The sequence below is a fragment of the Spea bombifrons genome, chromosome 5 (genome assembly GCF_027358695.1).
Source record: "Spea bombifrons isolate aSpeBom1 chromosome 5, aSpeBom1.2.pri, whole genome shotgun sequence".
Taxonomy (NCBI): Eukaryota; Metazoa; Chordata; class Amphibia; order Anura; family Pelobatidae; genus Spea; species Spea bombifrons.
The window spans coordinates 65,953,367-65,979,671 of record NC_071091.1 but is presented as its reverse complement, the minus strand read 5'-3'; the positions used below and the strand labels follow the sequence as shown (position 1 = coordinate 65,979,671).

General features: G+C 38.8%; 1 protein-coding gene across 1 annotated transcript in view; it reads left to right on the top strand.

The window, feature by feature from the left end:
• Positions 1–26,305, top strand: part of GMDS (GDP-mannose 4,6-dehydratase) — a 246,979-nt gene that overhangs the window by 177,526 nt on the left and 43,148 nt on the right. Inside the window, exons 8-9 of the mRNA XM_053466862.1 lie at positions 18,033–18,151; positions 25,825–25,921. Of these exons, the coding sequence (XP_053322837.1) occupies positions 18,033–18,151; positions 25,825–25,921 (216 nt within the window). The remainder of the gene's footprint in view (positions 1–18,032; positions 18,152–25,824; positions 25,922–26,305) is intronic.

Here is a 26,305-nt window from a genome sequence, read left to right as displayed (position 1 = left end):
TATGATTTTCACTTAAATCTTTGGATTCTTATGAGCTGCCCAAATTAATTATTTATATGATATCACTTATTTTACTTTAATCAAATATATCGCATATCATACACTATTAAAATAAACATATATTTCCGTGGTCAGTGAAGATTGGCACTACAGTAATCGGATACAAGGGGACACATAACTAGGAACTGTGCCACTATTTGGGATAAATCTATTTTAGTAGCTATATGATCAGTATAATTCCAGTTTGTTATGCTAATATTAGTGTGGGGAGGTTACTCTATAGCTGTGTATTCCATGTGCGCTCATAGAACTTGCTTTCTGACCTTGGGTCACGGAGGTAAGTCATATACTGTTACTTCAGGCAGGGGCCACCAGTCTTTCCTGATGTCCCAATCTTCTCCCCGCAGTGCCTTGCACAAGTGCCCATGTACACCTCAAGCCATGGGCTGGCAGGCAACTCGAAAACTTGGACTGAAATTCATATAGACACTCCAACGAAACTCCTTCAGTCGTAATATTGTATAAATTGTACATTGGCTAAAGTGACAATAAAGGAAAACATAGACATTAAGGTGTTAGGAATCAGTTAATACTTGTTAGCTGTGTAGCTCATATGGTATAGAGCGTTGTCCATCATTTGACTGGTAATTGCAAGACCAGCAATCATATGGTTCTCCAGATGTAGCATATGTACTTCACCAGTCACCATCGCCATGTAACATAAACAAAAAACTGGTGTAACATATAAAAAATGTAACATACAAAAGAATGTCGATGGATTTTCCTTAAACTGAGCTGGAAACAAGTTTAAATGTACAAATCTATTGATATAGTGCCAGCAAGTTACACGGTACAGTACATATATTCAAAGGGAGTGATAAAACTAGAATTAACCAATTAAGACAAATAAGTACATTAGGTGGAGGTGACCCTGCTCGCCTGTTTATAATCTAGAGACTAGATTATGAGGTTCGAGCCAACCTGTGCATTTGGTGTAAAGATGTAATTCGAATATTTTATTATTTATTTATTTTATTTTTTTTAAGCTAAAAGTGCGCAGAAGGGTATTAAATGTTCCGGTTTTAAGCGACGTTAGAACTATCCGCAGCTGTGTAGGTATATCCCTCCACAGTCATTTGGCCATGCTCTTAAAGAGTTATGGCCTCTTTTCTTACTTAAAGAATGTCATGGGACGTATTCCGTGTAATTGTAGCTCATCATGTTTGTAAGCACATAAAGCAGCCTCTTTAATATGTGCTTGCTCTTAAGCAGTTTCAGCCTCCCGCGGCACTATAATATACAGAAGACAGATGTACATCCTTTAGCTAAAGTGACTTCACGTGGGAACGTTGTAGTCCCCGCAGTCTTTTCAGGACACCCAAATCTATACGGCCTTTCTAGAGGTCTGCCGCTTGCCTTGTAGTTCAGCATGTGCTGCTCCACACTGAGCCTGCAGGAAATCTTGTCTGAAAATCATCTTTTTTTTTTTGTTTTTTCTTTTAAACATCCAAATCCTTTTGTCACCATTTACTACCTTGGTACCCTGGTTTACCTAGAGTATTCACACCACTCCACAGCAATAAAACTGCATGAGCCGTATTTGAGCAGTTCTACAGAATGTGTGAAATCACAGTTGTCACCATGGAAATCTAGAGATTTATGGGAATAAAGAATGATCGTAATGTATCACAAGGGTCCTTCTTCATGTTAGTTCTTAAAACATCATAGGATCCACCTAATCTTTTGAAGTTAGCACTTATCAGTAAAAAAATCAATAAAAACATAATTCTTAGTGCGGAAATGATGAAAAATCTTTTCCAAAAATATTATCATAATTTTTCTGGGAATGTTTAATTGTCATGTGACACAAAAGCGGCCACTGTTGCTATAGCAACTGCAAATGCTTTTTAATGTTGTGGTGTTATGTGACTACATCGACAAGGGAAAGATTAAACCGACAGAGGTGCAAAGTTTATTTGCTTAGTATACTAGAGAGTTCGATGTTTTGTCTAACTGGAACAGCACCTTTAAGTGAATTGTTTTACAAGGAAGAAAATGGCGCGACAGCCTTTGCGTACAGCCATGTGATTTTTGTTTAAAAATGTAAATCGCTGTTTTAGAATGTCTAGCCACATATCTATCCACAGCTATAAGCGCACACATTCAATTTAGGAATACACTGTAAATGCCAAAATAATGCTGACATTTTAGGGCAGATATACTAAGTGGTGAAAGGACTGTGTTAAAGCTTGAATATTTTATTATGTAGCCTGTTTTTTTTTATTCTGATACATAGGCTTTGTAGACTACCATATGGGTTTTCACAGTCTTAACATTTCTTCCCTTAGTGAATTTAGCCCTCTAACTAGCACATTAGTGCCCATGATTTATTTGCTTTTCGATTAAGCAGCTGAGATGTGACTAATGGAAGTGAAGCCATACACTTAGTTCAGTTTTGCTCACGCCATGAACTCTCTAACATGGATGAAAGTCAAAATGTGAATACAGAACATTTCTGCAGCAGCTCTGGGCTGGGATTAACTCGGATCACCTCGTCCCCTGCTTTTAATGAAATTCTCCCCCTTTGTATTTTTGTGTTTGGAAGGGAGTCCAAAGTTATCTCATGCTAATTTAGTTAGGCAGTGCCCTCAAGGGATGTCACAGGCCTCCATGACCCTTCCAGAGAGACTCCGTAGAGGGATGAGGAGAATTAGACATTCCTGAGAAATTGCAAAGTAGCAACCCCTAGAGAGTTGGTTATAGAAACTAGCTCCAGACAAGCTGCCAGAGACCGAAGTCACCTTTTCAGCACTTCCTTGACATAGTTCCACCAATCCCATCTGGCTTGCCTCAGAGGTCAACTTGGGGACTGGAAAGGTGGTAGCAGAAAACCAGCAGACATCAGGGAGGTCCCCTGCTTTTTTGTTTTTTTAGATTACCCATAGTACTTGCCTCCTATTTCAAGCCTGCTTTTCACAAACCAGGCTTTAAATATAACACCAAAGCTAATATTTATAAAATGTATTTTATTTGGTCACAATTATAATCTCTTTTCCTTCTTAGATTGAATGGAGTAAGGACCATGCCCACCCTAGTTTCATGTAAATGAAACATTGAAGTCTATTGGACTTGGATTCCAATACATTTTACTGAATGAAAATGTATTCCGTAGTTATTGCGATGAGAAAATCATTGCTGCCCCTACTGAAAGTAGGAAACATACCGAAGTGTGCTTTCTACGCATGTGCTTCAACACTTCCAATGAAATTGGTGGAAGAAGCCAATTACAGCGTACAGATAGCACAGAATGAATTGGATTTCAGTAGACGCTGCAGTGCATGTGCAGGAAGTGTTCTTAAGTACACTTCCCACTTTCAATAAAGGCAGTTAGGAGAGCTGAAAAATGATACAGAAATGCCATTTTATGACTTGGATAACTAAGGAATACATGCTCCAGTTTCCATGCAGTAAAATTAATTTGAGTACATATATACGATGAACTCCAGTATTCATGAAACATTTTTCTAAATTGTCCCTTTAGCCTTTATTTTAACTCCCTGACTCCATTGCAATGCAATCATGCACTATAAGGGGGGAAAGCATGTGACGTTCTCATGCAAGTAGGGCTGAGGGCACCCTGCGTAATTCCTAGATGTAACTTGACTTTTGAGAAATTATTCAACATGAATACTTTTTGGGGAGGCAACCCCTTCATGACCAAAGTACCAGAGCTTTTTTGCCCTCTACACCATATGGTTGTTAAAACATGATTCCCCTTTTCTATATTTGATGTACCCATTCAAATTATCCATTGTCTTTTCAGGACAAAAAGGGCCTTCATTTGAATTCATAGAAATACACTTCTAAATAAACTTTAGAAACTGATTTTTTTTTTTTAATTGTTACTTCTTTCTTCTACATAGTAGGTGTCACTGCTGAGCAGTAACCCAGTTTACGTTCAGGAACATCACTTGATTGCAGTAATACCCCGATACACATATTTTTATATTCCAGCGAGCCACACCGATATCTTACAAAGTAATGTACTAGCTTTCAAAAGGGCAGTGAATAGCTGAAGCAGTCTCCGAGCAGAGGCGAGAGACCAGTAGTGGGATACTTGGGATATGCATTCTGCCTTCTTGAGGAGAACATACCATTTTAGATTGTGGATGCTGGATGGACCGAATGGTTACTAAGCATTCACATATGAACTATTTATAAAGCCTGTAGAATATGAACAGCCATGTCTTCAATCTGCACTCTGATTTGTCATCCTTTCAGGCAAGCACAAAGGAGTCGATTGTGTTTTGGAGTGTTGGAGGTGAATGTGACTTTGTTAATCTGTAAAGTAAATATGTCATACAGGCATGAATGGTAGATTATTGGGACTTCACTATTTTTGTTGGTGGAAGTCACCTGTGTATTTGCTCACATTGTCAAATAATGATCAGACAGCTAGCTTACCCAGAATGCTGTCACCGTCATACAGCTAATCGCTCTTTCTTGTCGTTAGCCCTTCACACTACAGTGATGAAAACCTGATGAAAAGGAAGACTTTTTGTGCTGCTCAGCTGGAGATCTTGCTCTGGCATGATCATAAACATCTTGTTGCTATTTATCAAAACCTGTTTGTCTTCTTTATATGCATATGTAAAATATATTCTGTGGTTTTGTCTAGGGGAAATATCACCTTGCAAATGGCTCTACACGCCATGAAAACAATGCATGTTCATATCACCCACGATGGTGGTGTTAGCCAGAACACCCAAGGAAACAACTATAGACGTACCACTCCCTGTGTGTGGGTGCTTTAAAGCTTGTATGTACAGTATATTTTCATACAAGCATGTTTCCAGATGGCAGGCTCGTGCTAGCCCTGTGAGTCCATACGGATGTGCCTAAAAACAGACCTTTAGCCTCCCTATATGTTCTGCCCAGTAATGGTCAGTTTTTGGAGTTTCCTTGTAAATTTTATCAGTGCTACGGCAGTTCTTGGCAAATCACATTTCAAGACGAACTAAATAGTGTGAATGATGTGAAATATATATATATAGTAGTGAGTGGTGTATATATTAGTTTGAGGCTTTAACAGTAGTTTATACCTTACCTAAATACCAAATACAGATGGAATTACAATTGTAGAGTGAGTAATTTAAACCACCAAAGTGTTGCTAATCACCCATGGGCATATAGCAAAAAAAGCCGAGAGATGTCATTGATATAACATGAATTATAAATATTCTCTATATATTCTATCATCTGTGACACCATCACATGTAACATAAACAGAAAACAGGCATAACATATAAAATATTTAACATACAAAAGAATGTCGAAGAATGGAAACACAAATAATTTTATTAAATAGGTGGTTATGGTTTTTGTCCATCGTAATAACAAATGGATTGGTCTGTCTTTAACCAGGACCAGATGAAAGGAGCACGCGTGATCATTTTACCAACCACCGCATACAGCACTTCTTACAATTACAGAAGTATTTTAAAGAGTGCAATTACTGGGTTCAGAGAAGACTCTTTTTGTCAAGAGTTGAGGGTTTTTTGTTGCATTCCGGCCTGTAGATAAGCATACCTCCCAGTATTTTAAATGGCCAGAGGTAGACAGTGTGGATAGAGGCATGGCTAGTGCAATCGGGACTTTACCATGACTTTATTAGGTGTTGCTGTCATCTGCTGACAGCAGTTTATAAGAAAAATAACATGTTTTATTGTTTATATACACAGTATTGTGAGTTTTAGAGCTGTAGAACACTATGAAAGACTCACGCTCAACAAATATTCTGAGCTCCTAGAAAAAGAGCGACATCAATGGAGGAGCAAGGTGTAGAGGGATCTGAGTACAAAGGGGAGAATGTCCCTATTGGTTCATATTTACTTACATTTGCATTTTAATTTTACAGCCTTTCCTTCTTGTTACACAAGCTTTCTATACAATTAGATGTTTGTACATTATCTGTAATTACGATGGCCATTGACTTGCCTCTCGTCTTACCTCAATGCTCTACATCACCCAATGTATCTTGTCCTTTCTGTAGTCGTATTCCTCACCTTTGCCCTCTCTTCCTGCTTTCTAGTTGTTGCATTTCCTGTTTCCTCCTTCCTTTGTACATTCTTTCCTTAATGCTTTCCCACATTTTCTTTGATGCTCACTTGCATTTCCTCTTCAACCTTAGCATTGCCCCCCCACACCTACTTTTCTGCCTTTATTTTGTGACCTTTTCCTCAATGTGGTCATCTTCCTTCCCACTTCCTTTGTGCCATTCGACAGAGGTTTTGTCTTAATGAACTTTCCAGACTCAGTGACGAAGCATTCTCATAAGAATGTTTGTTTTACTAATACAAATGAAAACGCAGAATAACCGTGCCAAACTGAAACACGGCACACAAGCTCACAGAGCTGTATCACATCGTACGGTATTTTATTAATATTTTACTGAATCCTGGAAAAATCTGGGTATTGCAGATCCTTTAAGATCTGGAGTGTTTCATGACTCCATTGCAATACATGGCCTCTATTAGTAGGATTAAAGTTTGGGCTAGAGGAAGCCATGCTCTAACATGCCAGTCCATTTGGACCCCATGCTCGTTCTTATTATTTGTCACCAAATATGATTGGGTAAAAGTTTCAGTTCATTCATGGCTGTTATGCAGTGAAAACTATCATAACAGCTCATTATTGAAAAATAGAATTTGACAGCATAAAAAGGAACCATTCCGTCCACCTAGCCGTTTTGTTCTCCTCTTAGGTACTGGATATCTCGTGCATTGATATATAATGATGTTCTATGTTAATAAATAGCTATATGCAATGCCAACTACAGAAAGATTTTTTTTTCTTTGGTCCTAATAAAAAGAACCTTATTAAAGGATCACTTGCCCCCAGTCAATATGCCAACCCTATTTCGACTTCAAACAAAACGTGCGGTGCTTTTCAAAATTTCCTTCTTTGTGCTTTCTTCCAAACGCCGTAAAGAATGTGAAATGTGTAATGAGTATTTAAGATTTCATAATTATTGGAGAATATTGAAACAAATAGTTTTTAATGACTTCACCTGCTAAGAACTGGTCCTTAATTAAATAAGAATCCTGCTTTGTGTTCGAATGGGTGAGGTCTGAGAGGCGCTCACTACAAACGGTAGAAGCTAAGTGCTCTTCCAGACGACGTTGCATCATAGGTCTTTGTGTTATCAATAAGAGCATTGAGACAAACTAATGATCTGGTGTGTAATAACCAGCCAACACGTGACATTCAAAGCTGATGTTGTTACGTGTGGGAACAGTGTGGGTTTTTTCCTGGCATGTAACTCTGCATTTTGGTTACAGCAACCTCAACCCAACCCATTGGGTACAGTGGTGAGTAATGCTGTCAAACTGAGCCACCTTTCATTGAAAACGGGTAATTTATTTAATCCCAAGAAACACGGAAACAAACACAGGAGGGCACTTCTAGAATTGCATGTGCTTCAACTATATTTGAAGACCAGAGATGGACCCATTCAAAACACATGGATAAAATTAAGCTACCCGCAGCATTCTGGATGTTCTAGCTCTAAAAGGGCCGCCGCATTCAAAATAAATACAAGAACATATATTCAATCCGCCCACGATAACGCAATATTCATAAACTTTTACACAACGGTACATATCAAACAATCGCTTTGGTTTCAACCTCTTCGACAATAATAAACCGTAAATGTGTTTATTAAGGTTTTCTGGGAGAGTTATTTAAGGCCAGCTTTGGGTGCTATAAGGTGAGGCAATAAAGGCTGATTATAGCTTTAATTCATTTCATGCTCTGCTTTTGTTGTATGTTTGACAGCTTTATTGAACAAAAATGATCCAGCTGATGTCATTCTTTCAAAATGTTAACCGAGAAAGGAGATTTATGTTTATTATACATAATTTTTTTGGTATTCCTTCTTCATAGCTTATTTGCAGTGCTTGATAGCCTAAATTGGGCTCCTTTTAAATGGCTATATATATATATATATATATATATATATATATATATATATATATCTTTATCATCATAGAGGAGCATTCTGCCTTATACAACCATAGTAAAATTAAAATTTATATAAATTATATATATATAATATGTATGTCTAACAAGCTCACAATGTTTTGTGAGGCAGCAGGGGTAGTAACCCCTCTGGGACAAACACTTGGGCACAGATGATAGGGGGCGTCTTGGATGCCGCTCAGGGTTAGATCAGGTGTAGTGTCTGACCTAAACGCATCAAGGTCTTAAGGTTTTCTACTGTATGATAATCCATTCTCTTGCTTCCCGCCAATGTCTGGGTAGAACATGTATATATGACATGGTTTGGTGGCACCAGAATGGACCAGAGTTGAGTAAACTGCAATTGCTGTTTTTGGACTGAATATTCCCACAATCCTCAGAATGATGGGAATTGTAGTTCAAGCCCATAAGAATATTTGTATGTTTTTGCTAACAAAAAAAAAAGGTTTCAACTTTTTTTTGAGTAGAATTTGTTGGCACTTTAGCAATTTCCTGGTACTTTATGGAAAACGATACCTTCTGACCGAGATATGCTATACTATGTTCTTTCCTTTCTCTCTCCCACTGCTTCTTATACCCCACTAAATTTGGCCAAAAAATAAATGTGAAATAATATTTTGGCACAACTGTGTATAGCAAATCCCTTTTCATTTACATTGTTAAGGAGACGTACAAGCTAACACTTTCTTATTTTACTTTGCCTCTGGCAAACATCTGACATTCTGTAATAAAGTCCTATACAAATACCTTCATGTTTTGAAAGAACAATATTTTGACACTCACTGACACAAGCAAAAATAGCACTAAATCAATATTTGATAATACAACCTTGCTCTTATGAATTGACCTCACTTTAGTGCACGTTTATATATTAAAACAATACTAATGGCTGCTAAGAGTGACTTTAATAATTGAATACTTCTGTATGTACTTCAAAACCTGTATCCAAAATACAGGGTACTCTGTGTAAGCAGATGCCAGCTGTCTGACACATATTGTGGTCATGCTCTGACTTCCAGTGGCCACAGCCGGGCTAAACGCAGGCAGAAGACAAGTGCATGGCTGACATACTTTGCCCTATCAGTGGGAAGGTTTGATGTTTTAAGTTTATATCGATTTCGCCAGTGTACGCATTAAAATGAATTAATGTTTTCTCAGTAACCCAAATAAGCCTAATCAATTTGGGCAATCCTTTATTCTAGTTACAAAGATGCATGTAATTATACTTAATTGTATGCTGTAGTTTAAGAAAGCAATCCTGCCCTCTTTGACAGATACATAAAGATCCCTTTGTTGTAAATGTAATTAACCATAACTGGAGCAATCACATAAAACACTTAAGGAATTGTTTAGGCTGTCATAGTATCTTTAACCCTTTCAGTTGTGAATTGGTGAACTGCTCTGGCTCTTGAAGGGTCCCAGCAACTAACTTTGCCGGTGAGTTCCTTCCTATTTTGCCCCCATATGCAGCTTTTGACATTCTGAATTTGGCAGGACTTAAAGGAACCTTGTCATTCTGAAAGGAGAAATGTATTCTTAATCTATTTAGTCTTATATGGACTTTAGTGATTTATGGTTACTATGGAACACATTAGATATTCGCATCTCAGTCTAGGCCAACATGCACAGAATGGACAAAAGTATTTGGACACCTGACCATTACACCATCACATTCTTAATATGTAGTTGGTCCCCCCCTTTACAGCTATAACAACTTCTACTCTTCTGAAAAGCCTTTCCTCAGAATTTTGGAAATCTTTGCCCATTCATCTAATTCATCATTAGAGCATTTGCGAGGTCAGGCACTGATGTCGGACGGGAAGGCCTGGATCAATCTCCGTTCCAGTTCATCCCAAAGGTGTTTTATGGGGTTGAGGTCAGGGCTGTGTGCAGGCGAGTCAAGTTCTACCACACCAAACTCATCCAACCACGTCTTTATGGACCTTGCTTTGTGCACTGGGGCACAGTCGTGCAGGAATAGAAAAGGGTCTTCCCCAAACTGTTCCTACAAAGTTGGAAGCATAGCTTTGTCCAAAATGTCACATGAATCAAACTTCTCTGTTTGGTAGTCTAAAGGCCTCGGTTTGGGGGATGCTAAGAGAACGTTACCTGCCTTACTGCATTATGTCAACTGCAAATTATGTTGATGGTGGAGGAGGGAGAATGGTATGGTTTTTTAGGGTTTGGGCCCCTTACTTCTAGTGAAGGGAAATTTAATGTGACGTGAAGCTTGCATGTTTTTGTGCTGATATTAATGTTATCTATACACCCAGAAAGGCCATTTTCCAGTAGGGTCAGCGGTATGGGGATAAATTATTCCAAATTAGGTTAAGGGAGCGTTGGGTATATATAAGTGACTTGTACTATGTAAGCGTATTACTTTTAAGAGTAGAACCCTTCACACAAAGAGTCTTTTGTAAAGCGTCGCTGTGTTTATGTGCATGTGTGTAGCCTATTGTAAAGCACACAATAACCAGCTATGATTTACCATGATCTAAATTTCATAATTGTTTTAAACTCTGAGAATACCATAAAGAAAATTCAACATCAGGGCTGCTTCTTTGTTCACACAGAAGCAGCAGCGGTGTTGCATTTTTAGAGAATTATAACATTTAGATAATTTCTGCCAATATTCGTTTGATGGTTCCTGTCTCATATTACTTATTTTTGAAGACAGTATTTAAAGATTGTGTTGAATGTGCCGAATAACTATCGGTAGTAATAGTCCCTTACTATACCAAGGTAACGATTACTATGAATTTCATGTGTTAATTTTAGGTAATATTCAAATATATCACTAAGTGCATAACCTGTATTATAATGAGACAAAAAGCTTTTGGGTTTGCTTGCATATTAAACCCGATGAATGCCTTTTATAAATGCATTCTATCATGGAATATTTCAAAAAGAAAGAACAATACAGTGGATCATTTCCGGATCATTATTACCATTTTGTCTGCAAAGATGAAACCTAAACAATTAACCATAACAAAAATCCAGTTCAATGCTTTAGCACAAAGTCCTAAAATATGATGTTTTAGGGTCTATTAATGTGAGCAAAACAAGCCCTCCTAATTGTGGGGTCCTCAAAGTACATAATAATATCGGAGATTTAGGGGTTACCTAACAAAAAAATCTGATGACGTTATTACCTTGAAACTAGTGTTTCCTAGAGATATCAAGAGGGGATCCAGAGGTACATTTGTAAGACTACCTTGAATATAGATATTAACCCGGCCACTAGAGGGAGCTTTAAGATCAATGGCAACCATAACGATACAGGGTAACCATAAACTATTAAGCATCTGCATTTTTTCCCTTTTTTATAATTAGCAATCTGGAACTAAAGTGAGATAAATATATTTATATGTAAAAGAGGGCTTAAGCCGTAACAAAGCAAATATTTCTGAATTTGTGATGTAAACAGTTGGTAGGACGTTAATAGAATAATCAATGTTTGGATGCCAAGGGAAAAAAAGGATTGTAAGTCAAATTCTAGGTTTATAAATTTAGGTAATAGAAAAACCTAGTGGCCTAATCTGTCTACATTCTTGGCGGGCTAATTGGTGGAAGCCCCCCTCTTAAAGTGAGTGAAATGCGTATTGCAGATTTTTCAGCCGTGCCGGTTTGTAAGATTGTCTGGGTGGATTTAAATGGAGCCTGCATGTTATGAGTTTTAAATGACCTAATATTTATCATAATCACTAACCTATCATAAGCTGATTTAAGATTGCACGGGCCGTATACTGCTTCCCACATTATCACACCAGACACTCCTGTCCCAGGCAGGAAATTATCCAAATGATTAGGAATCAAGATTTAAAACAATCAGAAAGTGAATGACGGTTTGAAGATAAATGAGGCCATTCGTGCCGACAAGCTAACCCCCCAAGAAGTGGACTGATTTCAGGATTATCCAGTAGGTAAGATCGAGTTCACTGAGCCATTCACAAATGAAATGGCTAACCAAACTAAAATGCGGCACCTATTCCGATGTGTGTTATAGAAAATAAGATCTTTTGTGTAAATGTATATACAAGCAAGCAGATTTTGGTGGTTGATTTTCTCTGAAATAGATTCATTTCATGATTAGTTCATGTCGAGACTGGAGTCATTGCTCTTGTTGATCGCCTTAAGTGTTAGTACACATGTACATATTATTTTTTTTGCAAACGTTATGTTCTGTGTCTCAAGGAGTACTCGGCCATTGGATCTACAAGGCGGGTCACACTCTGCCATTGCATCTGTTAAATACGGCTGGGCTAGGGCCGTTGGTGACTGGGGGCCAAGTTAGCGTTCCATAAATTGAAAGAGGGCATTGCCGCCAGGTGGCTCAAGCGCACCCCTCTCTTGTGATGCCTCTGGCAGCTGTAGCTCTTGCCCTCAGCAGCCATGTGGCCCTGTGTATAATATTTGTATGTAGGAAGGAAGAAGTGTATACAGTTAACTATAAAATATGTGCGTGCATTCTAATCATTTTGTTCATCCCCTGCACTTTTCTGTGTGATGGGTAGACTCAAAGTGGGTGCATACTGATACACTTCCAGAACATGGTATCTCTGCCACTTGCACAGGAGCACAAGCAAAAGAGCCAGAGATAAATGAAGTTAAACATCATATTGATTAACGAGACTCGCTGGTCATGGGTGGAAGCACAGTTAATAAGTATTGCTGGCTTGGATGCGGAACGGAAGAAGGGGAAGTTAGCTGAAGGTTTCGTATACTAAAATGTCTCCAGACAGGAGCCTTACACAGTGAATTTCTGAGCAGGTTAATTCCACTTGAGGTTTTTCTCCTTGACTAGTCCAGGTGTGAACCGCATGCAAGTACCTTGGCTGTGGGTGTTACCTTGATGCAAAGCCTGGGGATTTAACATTTAGTTTGAAACCAGCCTTTATCTCTTGAATAGGTGTGTAAGACTGGATTCTGGCAGCAGACGTGGGTAAAGCATGCGGAGCAGGTGTCCCGGTCACGTAGCTCTATAAAGTGCATCAGCCTGGCATATTTATCATGTATCTGTCAACACCTGAGCTCAGTTTATACGGATGTAAGATTGTCCTCAGGTGGAGTGATTCACCATAGCGTAGCACTGGTAACCAAGAAAATACACACACCATTACTGGCATTGTGTCAGGCATCCCTCAAGCTTTTTTCTCTTCCCTTCCTTTTTTTTTTTTTTCAGTTTACTAAAAATATTCCACGCTAGTCTGGTATCTATATTAAAACAAAGCATGAAAAAATAAATAAAACAAGAATAAATAAACAACGTGAATGAAGGTAGTAGAAAGTTCATGCCTTTCCTTAATCCTACGAGAGTGCAATCCAAAAAAAAAAAAGGTTTTCTTCAATTCTTAAAATATGTGACCTATATAACGTGGTTAAAAGAAAGCCAAGAGGTTGCAGTGATCGTATCTCAGTTTGTGGCCCATTCGTGTCATGGGTCATGTGGTTCAGCATGTGAACAGGAAGGTGAGCAGTGGTGAACTTTTGCCTGAGATTTGCAGTCCATCAGGGAATAAATGGAGCAGATCTTCTGTGCAGCTGTATAGGAAGGTATACGGCTCAGTACCTCTCACACAGAGCCCTTTGTGCTCTGGGCATGATCTAGCATTATGATGGGATTCAATACCGCTTGACTTTTATAGCAATTAATAATCCATTATCGCACCAGAACACTGGCTCATTTATCTTCTAATTCCATATGTCACCCTGTTCTTCATTTACGTCTCAATGACCAGTTTATTTGGTCGGTGGAAATTTAAACAAGGTTTTTCTCCTCTGTTGGAGAAACCTCGTGAAAAGGCCTGGTAATGTTAAATAAATGAGCCACCGTGTAGTTCTCCTGTCTCCCTTTCAGACTGCCGTCTGGTACAGCGTGAACTATTAGAGGAAATGCCTAAAAGCTTGCTGGTCAGGGGCCTGGGAGAATCTGTCTGACCATTGTTTGTTAGGGAGAATTCTGGCTTTCATTCCAGACAAGTGAATGCTATGCAAATGTGAAATGCAGCACAATCCATGAAAAACATTGCCCAGTCAGGTTTCTAAAGTCATCAACAATTCCCAATACATAGTTTTTTAGGGCGATATAATTAAAATAATTATTATTATTATTAGCAGCTGCATTCGTGTTGTGTTGGATGAGATAAGTCTGTCTAGCTTTGACATATGGAATTAATGGGATTTGATGGCTCATCTATAATGATCCATATCTATGTGATGCCAATCGTTTCCAAGAGGGAAATGTGATTTTGTGTGCTGTGCCTGTTTATAGACCTTGGCACTAAGCTATTTACCAAGCTTATTATGTGAGAACCAAAAATGTTAGATCTGGCTACAGAAATGTAGATTTATGTGTGCCACCCGAAGTATCGAAATACATAAGGCCTTTGGATGGGACTTGTAGTACACTATTTGACTCCACCTTCCTGAAACCATACAATGAAAGGGTTAATCCTTGCTCTCTATAGAAGCACAGTAATAACAGTAATATAATATTGTCACAGAATAACATTGAAGAATGACATGACTTTTTGATTAGATTATATAATTTTAAGTTTGCTGTTTAATTATGTTTGCAGTCGCCTTCATGAAATTGGTTTGTTAATGATGGATTGACTTTAAAATGACTTCTAGGTGCGTTTAACAGCAATTCACAACTACGTTGTAACTATTAACAAGTAACATGTTTCTACTACCTGCATTTGATGTCAGTCTTTGGTAAATTTATTATATCTTTTTATTTTTATTTTATAAAAAACATACGATTTTATATATATATATATATATAAATACTGCATAGTCCCGTGCCAACGTGTAAAACATGGGTATGATCGCTCATTAAGATACATGTCAGGCAGCATTTCCGGGATCAGCAATTCTGTTCCTATTCTGGCAATCCAAGATAAATATCATGCTTGATACAGTCTTTTGTTATGCTTTTATATTTGATTGCTAGGAGTACCTCAATGCTGACTAGATGATAATTCCTCCTAACAGTCCTGTCAAAATGAAGAACACGAAATCAGAGATTGTTGGTGGGAACAGGTAGTCCTGGGCAGAGCTGGAAAATAAGACAATAGTTGAGTTTGGCAAATATTTAACCTCACACAGGTAACATATCCTCATTCGTAGACTCTACACCCAGTCCCATCCTGGCCATTGCCCACTTGTCCTCAGGACAGACTTCAAAGAATGGCTATGGAGGGAACATAGACATGATAGTGGAGGAAATGCTTGCTAAAAATCTTGCGGCTTTTTTAAGATGCCCTCTGTGGCTAATTTTCACTAAAGATGGTGTCAGCAAGAGAGTTGTGATTCCAACTTGTAGGCTCATGTGAATGAGTAAACCTTTAGTCGATTAATCCGTAGAGCGAGTAATTGTCATACCCGAGACCGGGTTACTGTGGTCATGGGAGTGGTGTATAGGCACACCCCTTCTCTGCCCTTTTCCCTTCCAAATGCCATACAGATTCAGGGGCTAGTCACACCCCTCATGTGGCTTGCTTCGTCTCTCAATAAGCCGCTCCCCTCACAAAAGGTAGGCTGAACTGGGAATTTCCCAAGTATGGTGATTGTAGAGTCACAATGGATAACTTCATCTTGCCTCATTAATGCATATGTAGGGCGAGTCCTGGCCATAGTCAGCTGCTAGAAAGGTTGACCATTTATAATGCATATTTAAATTAGATTGGACATTTCTTATTAATTCACCTTCAACTCACTGCCCTGTGAACTTTATTGCTCTGAGTTCTTTTAAAACACACTACTCATTATGTCCTGTTGGGCCACTGTACAGCTCTGCAGAATATGACGTTGCTATGTAAATCTATAAAAAAGAATGACATTAGAAGCATGGAAAGTAGGGAGCAAGACAGTTCTATGCGGATATACAAGTCCTGTATCTGCTCTGCGGCAAAATCTTGGCACCACTGTGTAGTGTTATGTTTCTTCTGCGCATGACCCTGAATTTAAGTTCTATTTCACTCTATTTCAATGGGTCCAAAGGGAGTATTGCTGAACGGTGTATACTAGACAACCATTTTAGGTAACTTGGCCTTCAAGAAGTAGTTAAACTTAATGTTTTCTCACTCAACATGTCATACCCATTAAGTACAATTAATCTTCTGGAACTATGTATCTATATACATAATATATATTAATAAGATGTTCTAAACGCTTGGCATGCAGTTTAAGCCAATGAAATCTTGACAAATGTTAATACCCATTGGTGATTCATAGAATTTTATGGGCTTGATGAAATGAAATATGTAAACAGGATTAGTTCATTCCAGCGTTTAGAATGGCAAGGAAGCTTGTTCCTATATATATATATTATAGACGGACTGAATGCCAAAACATTTGCATTAAAGAACAAAATGCCATACAGCTCAATGTTCTCAAATTCTTCTTTTTTTCCTCCACCTTTCATAACCTTTTTTTTATTAAATATTTAATAAATACTAAAATTAATTATTGTAGAAATATTCAGCTAAAGAAAAACAATTACAGACTGAGAGAATTGACTGTCAAAAAAAAATCTCACCCCTTTTATTACAGACACACCGGAATCTTTCTGACTGTAGTATTGACCCCCTTAATGGGATGTGTGGCTTCACAATCTGAACTTGTTCTTATGTGCAGAAAACGGCTTGGGTTTGGATGAAGGGGCAAATGCATATATGGGGGGTTCTGTAGAATCCTCTCATGCATTTGCAAGGGGGACACCATGTAAATTTAAAGGGACCAGGCCGCTTCCATATGTATTAAAGTGCATGTGATGACTAGAATGTCCTTTTGAGTGATCACTTTCAGCCTACATCCCATTGTCTCCCATATAAAGTGCGTGGAAAGCACTGAAGCTGGAGTGAAAGTTTGTCTTCTTCTACTTGTTTCTCCTCTGTGTACACATGCAGTTTTTTGCAAGCAGCGTTACATGGAGCAACAGCAGGTAACATCAAACTCGCGTTTGATGAAATCTAGATGTTATCATTGTTATGCACACTTAGCAGTAAAATTAACCTTTTTGTTGGTTGTTTTACCTCATTACCTCTCTTTACAAGGTTAGCTTGTTTGCTGTTGACGCTCAATGAAAGCAGTGCCTGTTGCTCTCGCTGTAAGTGCCTAACAGCAGAACAAAAGGGGCATTTGGTCAATCGAGTCCATCCTTGCTAGCATCTGGCTGCTTCCACAGTGTGTGTTAAAGTGTGTGTTAGAACATGACAGGGGCCCTGTATAACAAACGCCACACACGGCCGCCAAAAAGCTTGCCTGTAGAACTTCAACCCTGTAAGCGCCGGTACAGCAGTTATAGGACCTCAGGGCATCAAGATACTCCGGTCTTAAACAAAGACCAATACGAATTAAACTCTTATTTTCTTTTTTTTTTTTTTTTTTTTTTTAGGAAATTGTTTTCCTACACAAAAAAAAACACAATTCAAAGAGGATATGTAGATTATAGTTTTTTTTTATCCTTGAGCCTTAGATACAGCGCTGTACACAGTAATTTAGGTTGACATTGGCAAAAAAAAAACCCGGTTTTATCTCATTTTGTTCCAGTAAACTTCCTTTATCTGCAGACCTGGAGGCTGCCATTGTTAGTAATGTGATGTGACTTTACCTGCTCAAACACCACACTGACCTGATGCTTTATGGTAATGCTAAAAAGTCTGTTCCTCCATAGACTTTCATTAGTCAGAGTGTCCAGCTAGGTGATTAAGACTGAGGCGAAAACAGTTTAACAGTTTTGCATAATTTGGTTGGAATAGCTAATTTAATAATGTCCAATGTTCTTTATCCTGATCCGACTTTATTCTCAATGTTCTCACAATGTTTTTAATTTGTTATGAAGTGACTGAAGCAGAAAGCTGATGTTTAACTTTCTAATATGTGACTTCTGTGAAGTTATATATGCATTGAAATATGTATGTGTGATGACGTGTCTTTTACTTTGCTGTGCACCCAGTCTCACATGGCTGTGTTTGTTTTCTTTGCAGGCTATGTGGTTGATGTTGCAAACAGATGAGCCTGACGACTTTGTAATATCTACTGGGGAGGTCCACAGCGTCCGGGAGTTCGTGGAGAAAGCTTTTAGGCATATCGGGAAGACCATTGTGTAAGCAAATGAAAGACGTGCTAATATTATCTAACCAGTGGTACTGCTAATGCATGTGAACAGCCATTTACAGTCTGATGTAAAATGGAACATTACACAGAACCGGTTCACAACCTTACCCAGATGATTACAGACGTTATGAGATGTGGGGATGGATGACTAACTGTGCAATGTGAGGTGTTCTTGGAAATGTGAAGATAAATTCAGACTGCAGTACAACATGTCCCAACTTTTTTATATTTTGGGGCCAATATAGGCACTTTGCCTGAAGGATATGTCACTGAATGGTTGATGGCGGTCAGGAAATTTAAACCTAGAACCCATGAGAGTTGGCCAGTGTGCTTTCTCTGTATCAGAATGGCAGATGACATAGAGCAGAAAAAAATAACTAGGGATTGGGTTATGATTGGAATATAAAACAAACCAGGTTATAACACTACATTTTTCAATGCAAAATGGGTGGAAATATATTTAATCCACTGTTAGACCTTATGTATGTATGTATGTATGTACTGTGTGTATATGTGTCTATAAATATATATATATATATATATATATATATATATATATAGTGTGTATAGGAGTCAGCTGAGCTTAGTGAAAGGCAACTTAGAGTTAATAGCTGAGAGAATTGGCAGCTAAGGGGCAAGAGAAATAGCAGTAGGCGAAATACTTGGAAAAAGAACACAAATTAAGGCGCATTAGGAAAAAAGAGGATTTCCGGTGCGCCATTTTAAAAGTAGTATGATAAACATCGAAACAAGTAGATAGCAAAAATGTAATGGTCTACTTATCAAGACTGCTTTTTAAGCCTTTATTTGTCAATCCAACACCTTAAAATGTAGATCTTTTTTAGGTAAAGGCTTACATGCAAGTCCAAATTAAGCTTTCATGCTTTGGAAGGTGTACACATCACAGGGTCATTTCATGACCGGATGATATAGGTGTTTCCCCCCTGCCAGAGCCGTAGCTCCTTTTGTGCCCGAGGCAAGAATGGAAAATTGTGCCCCCAGCTATTTTTTTTTTACAGAGTTTATTGTATTTACACTGCCCTCACACACTGCCTTTACACACACCTGTCCATAAACACACATACACGCTGTCTTTACACAGCCTGCCCATTAACACGCATATACACAACCTGCCCATTAACACGCATATTCACATACACTGCCCTTACGCACACCTGCCCATTATTACGCATACCTGCCCATTATTATGCATATACACATACACTGCCCTTACACACTGACTTTACACACACCTGTCCATAAACACCCATACACGCTGTCTTTACACAGCCTGCCCATTAACACGCATATACACAACCTGCCCATTAACACGCATATTCACATACGTTGCCATTACGCACACCTGCCCATTATTACGCATATACACATACACTGCCCTTACACTCGACTGCCCATAAACACACACATACACATACACTGCCCTTACACACTGACTTTACGCACACCTGCCCATAAATACACATATACAGATACACTGCCCTAACACAAACCTTCCTATTAACACGCATATACACATGCACATCCCTGCCTTTACACATACACACACCAGCTTACAAACACCTACACTGCCTACACACACATATATACACATACACTGCCCTTACACACGACTGCCCTTACACACTGCTTTTACAGACACCTGACCACAGTGTTAAGATCCTTTTTCACCAGATCAGAATATTTGAAAATTGTAGATTCAATGTTATTCTTGTGCTCTTACTTTTACACAGATAAAAACAATGTAGAGTAATTTCTATTATTTATAGCAAATTGTAAATCCCCCCCGAAAAAGAAATAAATGTAAGAACATGATGAGATCAGAAGTCTTTGATGGGCCTAAACAGTATAGTCATGGCTCAGCTAAAATCCTGCCTAGCTGCAAGCACCAAGCTGATGGCGCTCACTGTTTATAGAGCATAGCATGCATAGCTTCACTGCGAATACAAATTCCTGCTCAAGGCCAGATAATAAAATCATGATGGGTTTGTGAATACTTTACCTAATTTACATTTTTATTGTTTATTATGTTTTTCAATTTTCCTTCTTTTATCGTCATTGGGCCTCTCTGTACTTGCATACCAGGAGCAGCTGTACAAGACACACGACCCCTGCACCATAGTATTGGCCAGAAGGCTTTTCAGTGATTGGTTGATCAAAGACAACCAGTTGTACATTATTTGGCAATCTAGATCAAGGAAACATGTTTTAAAAGGGGCATTAAGTGGTCCTTTTTTTCCTGGAACCTCACAGAAGCAGATGAATTCTTGGTTGATGAGTGGAAGCTATTCAATTTTAAATAACTGCTTACTGCTATGGTTGCCAGCTTTATATTGTAGAACAAGCAGTGATCAGACGGAGGTTTTTGGCACTGCTGCGTATAGTTTGAGTGATCAGTTAATTTAACACAGTTGTGGCTCTCCTGTGAATCGCATGAGTGAAAATGGAATTTGGCACAATTGCCCTAACTCCTAATGTAATATAGATGAAAATTTATGGTGACACTGCTGCGTGTAATAGTGATGGCTAATTGTATATGGAGATGATGCTGCTGCTCGTGACAAATAATTTTGCATGCTTGTGTCTCTTGTTTTTGTGCAATATTTGTGATATCTGATTCCTGGGGAGTTTTTCTACAAAATCTAATTAAATTTGAATATTAATTTTGCAAAAAAGCAATTTTTTGGGTGCACCAATCCTACTTTCATCGTTATCTAGAGAAATAACAGAGCAATGTCCATGGGTGTCTTAGCTCACAGAAGATAAACCCAATACAGGGGAGACATCTGTGATGCAGCCCACCATATTTTTGAAAGTTTGAATTCAACATAGGGAAAAAAGGTTTATAGCCTTGTCCATGCGTAGTACACACAGCATGAACTTAAACAAAGCTTTCAATCATACCATGGCATCTGAATGAAAAAACCTGCCAATGGAAAATAATGCAGCAAAAGATGTTTCATAGTCTAAATATGCATAGATTCCCCCCAGGATCATTTTCCGTAATAAGCCCGACTTTTTAAAGGGACAGTCTAATGTCCCATAAAGCCCCCCTTGAAGAATACATATTAAAATAATACATGTATAGTGCAATACTAGAGTAGAAGTTTAAAGGGACTGTTAAGTGCCTGGTGGCGGCGTCCCCTCCACTGTCTGCATTTTGCGTCAGATCTGGCTTCTTGGGGTTATCTTACCAGAATCCCTCCATTTCTCTGGCGCACCATTCTTATTGCTATGGCGTTTATTTTGTGTGGAGTGTCGGCCCTCTCGCTGCCGGCTCAATCTGCATGTCCCATTAACACCGCTGAATACATTACAGTATCTACAGGTATGTTTGTCAGGCTCATTAATCTTCAGTCAGACAGAGATTTCTTTCTGTGTCATTTCATGGCTGGAAGAAGAAGCTGGTAGGATTCCAGATTGAAACATTTTACCATCAATCTTTTATGCACAGGGGGGAGATAAAGGTTAAACACTACCTCAACCTATGACTGCAGCGGCTGTAGTTAACTGTGTGCTAGAAGCCTTTGCATGCCAATCCTTCAGTCACTTCAGGGAACCGTGCCTGTGGATGGGCTGAAGGAAAGTCATCTGCTCATTTCTGCCGAAGTACGTCAGCCTGTTTCTTAACCTGTGATTGCTAAGTACCCAAGCTCACAACTCTTTGCTTCTGTAATTGACAAAAAGTGGCCAATTGACTTTTTTGACAGCATTATCCATTACATCAAATTTCCACCAAAAATGAGTACCATGTGTGAGCCAGCTATCAGACCGTCACAGGAGGCTCCGCTTCTATCTTGTGCAGATTTAATAGCATCCTCCCCCATTCCACGCACGTCATCGTTCTAACAGCAAAACGAATGTAAAAGAAAAAATATTTGGTGTACATTGGGCATAAAAGAAATGAGCTTATTTATAAATGTACTGCTGTACACAGAAATCGTTTAATTTCTTTTTCAGTTCATGTTGTTTTCTTGAGGAATTTCATTAAAGAACCCATTGGAGCAGGAGAAAATGGCCAGACACCGGTACGCAGTCTGTGTCTTTGGGCGATGGCCAGCACTCCTGTCTTAAGTCCCTTTCAACAACCTCAAGAAACTGATGCGGCTTTATTAGAACTGAACTCTGCAGAAATAATCTTTCAGACAATTGCTCGGGGAATCCAAGAGTTTGCTCTAGCGCCTCTGACAAGAATCTATGTCGGTGTGTAGGAAAATCTTGCAATTACTTTCATATAGTCTATACTTTCAAATGGGATTCGCATTAAACCCGGACATTCTCACATGTCAAAGAACCCAAATTAATTGTCAAATCACAAACCTGCTACAATTATTACTGGCTGTGGGTAAATTCTAGATATTACAAACATATATTGGTTGATACCTAATAAAATAATTAAATTATATGATCAAAAAGCTCAGTTTTAGTCACAGGGCCATAGTGATGGTAGCCAGTATACATATGGTTTTCTAGTATAATATTCTATCACAAAGACCCTTTTCTTGGTATTTTCATATGGGATTTGATATATGCAAGGGCATTTGTTAAAAAAAAAAATGCTGTGAAGCACAATATTAATATGTCAGGTTTATCCCTTATGTGAATATGTCGTCCTTCCAAGCACTTTAAAAGGGGTCTGCAGGAGGAAATGTTGACAGCCGTTTAACTGTAGCATTGATGCCAGGCGCCTCCATAATTATCCCCAGAGATTAAAAAGGAAATTATTTTTTTTTTTTAAAAAACCCTATGAGTTTGGCACGACAGATATAATTTTGTGCCTGACATAAATATGTTTCTGAATGTACATATATTTGTATATAACATTATTTTGTTTGCTATTTTATCTTTGATCATTTTATACCCATTGTACAGAGCTGCAGAATGTGATGGCGCTATAGAAAATAATAATAATGCTTCACAGTGATTGGCAGGCGCAGGGATAATCTTTGAGCTATATATATTTTCTCCAAGTGCTGTCGCGTTTTATTGTCCTCTGCTGCTTGCCACAGATACACTATTACTAGCCTGTATCACTTAAGTGATATAAAATTAGGCAGGATACACCAAGCAGCTAATTCTGGCATTGATCTAATCCGGGATGGTTGTAAGTCTCTTCCCACATGGTGCTTGAAACTTTTATTGGCTAACTAAAGTATAATAGATTGCAAGCTTTCAAGACTATCTAGGTCTCTTCTTAAGACATATTATACAAGAAGAGACGTGGATAGTCTCAAAATCACGAAATCTATTATAAAGTAGTTCAATTAGGTTAAAAAAAAAACTGTATACAGTATAAATCTATACATCTATACAAGAGTCTAGAATGTGAGTGCAAGAGCATGGCCAGCAACATCTGTTAACTCCTTTCCTTTTCAAATGTGTGGTAGGACGTGCAAATGCATAGAGGGATTCATCAGAATACTTGCTATGTATTTGGGATTTTTCCCTGCCCCCCACCGATTGGCCTTGCAGGAGATTTGTTTCATCGAGCACATCTCCTGCTTATTAAAACACATGTGCGGGATCCTCAGCACCTATACAAACTGTGGCAAAAAGATCTCTAAGGCTGCATTAGGATGACTCTTTTAATTATACACAGATACACTGACACATTTTCTGCATTCATTTACATCATAGAGACAAACTTGGATGCAGATAAGAATCATTCAGCCCACTAGTCAGCACATTTCTCCTGATGTGAAGATTTAGACCTTAATCAGTCCTTGGATTAAGTTTTAGATTAAGGATAGCCTAATTCCCATCCCATGCATGTTTAAATTCCCTTTATTAGGCTATACCACTTCTGATGGGAGGCTGTTCCATTTATATACCACCCTCAGGAAAGTAAAAGTTCTTTACTTCCTTACCTCCCTTATTCTGTGATATACAAATCCATAATGCACCCTTTTTGGTGTGTTAGACAGAGGAAAAAATTTGGAAGCCTTAATAGCCGTTCAGTTTTAACCATGTAGCCAAATGGTAGGTAAAGATCACTTCATAGTATTTCCTATTACAGGTTCTCCATTGGATTAATTTTGTGTGTGAACTCGACCTGTGCAGAATGTTCCTACTTTAACATAATGTCTCTGCCAAGCATTTCTGTATCCCTGCCTCCTTGCCTTGCAGCTCCGCTTCTTCTCTTGCATCATTTTGTTCTTCTGTCTTCTTTCTTCGTTCGTGTCTTATCTCTTGGTCTGCTTCTGAACCTGCCCTTCTGGTAAACTTCCACAAAAGGGACGAAGCCACTGGGCACCCTCTCCCTCGACTGGGGGCTGTCCCTGTGGCTCTGCCAGATTTCAGAAGTGCACAGAGAGATCAGAATAATGCAGATGGATTCTTGGAGAAAGACAGGTGCAGAAGCATTTCTCTTTCCAGAGAATCAGTGGACATCAGCAAAAGGGTGGAGCCACTGGAACACCCATTCCACCAATCGAGGAGAGGGTTACCTGGAGACTCTGCCTCTTTCACAGGGACGCAAAGTTAATAGAAGCGGACAAAGAAGGATGACAGGAAGAGCAGTGGATGAAGACAGAAGAACAAAAAGATGCAAGTGAAGAAGCAGGGCAGGGAGACAGGGACACAGAGAACTTGAGAGAGAGAGTGAATAAGTGTGAGAGAATGTGAGTGTGTAAAAGAGCATGAATGAGGGTGGGTGGCGACAAATTTCGTTTCTGAATGTGAAAAGCCCTCCGAATTTTGTCCAATCCAAAAGACCGGAAATGAAATTCAATGTCCAAAAACGAAACAATGTAATTAAAAATGTGTCCAAATAGTTTTTTGGTCCTTTTGCACAAGTCTGTTGTGTAGTCCAATAAAGGAATTTACTTTTGCTTAAATAAAGTATAGTTGCCTAATTGCCGTTGCCTGATGCCATCCTTGTTGTGTTACATACTGCTGATCCAACACTTCAGTCTCGGCCATCCATGTGGCACACACAGCTGCAGGCTGCTGAATGTGAGAGCACATTGCATCCAGAAGGCAGACGCATGTATGTCATTTGTTGTACGCTGGCCTTAAAGTGGCAATAGTTGATTTTTACTGGCAGTCTGTTTTTGCTATTTTTGTATCACAATGGGTGACTTAAGGCAAAAATGACTTTTATGACGTAAGTAACGGTTTTGTCTTTAACTTGATGTTCTGAGGTTTTTTCTAGTGCTCCTAAATATTCAAATAGCGCACGGTTGTATGTGTAAATGATTCACTCAGCTCTAAATACCTGTGACTGGAAAGTCTCTCGGCTTTGTATAAACCCATCATTTCTCCAAGTTAGGGGGGTTACTCCTCCCCATCGTCCAGTGCAGCTCTATCCTTAAAGTCCATTGCTGGCCAATCCTTAAATTATCTGTTTACATGTAAAATATCCTATTTGCATTCAGCAGTTGAATGTTTTTGTTTTCACTTTGTTTTATTTTTCCTAATTTCAAATGCACATGTCAATTTTACACTTAAGAAGAATGTGACAATTTTGGAAGTTATTTTTGTTGCATTTTGGCTTTTTGCCTTTGTTCTTGCTGTTAATGAGTTTACGCACTCCCGGGGAGAGGGGATTGACACAAGGCTTGGGGTTGAAAGAAACAGCCAAATGTTTGTAATTTAGTGTGCGAAAGCAGCTCTGGGCTCAATAAATGTTTGTCATCTTTACAGGTGGGAAGGGAAGAATGAAGATGAGGTGGGTCGCTGCAGTGAGACGGGCAAGATCCACGTGAAGGTGGATCACAAGTACTACAGGCCCACTGAAGTGGTAAGTGGGGCATTCCACTCCTTTCCCTTTTACAAGTGGATAATCTAATCATTCAGCCAGTCATTTCCAGTGTTTGGTCAGCTGTCCAGGTCTAATTGACCTCCTGCTGCCAACCTCTGATAGCCGGGCCACATGCGAACCTTGCTATATAATCTCCATAACCCCTCCCCCAAAAAAGTAGAAAATGCAGTTATGTGGAACGTGGAAGTGTTTTTCCAATCTGATATAATCTATCCTAATATAATATTTATTGTGATCATACAGTAACATGTTTTTCACTGTGAAAACGCTGGATGTGGTGACATTCTGTTGTCTATTAATTGATTTATTCTTTAAACAATACCAGCGCAGTATAATACGAAACACACCTACAGAATCAGTATT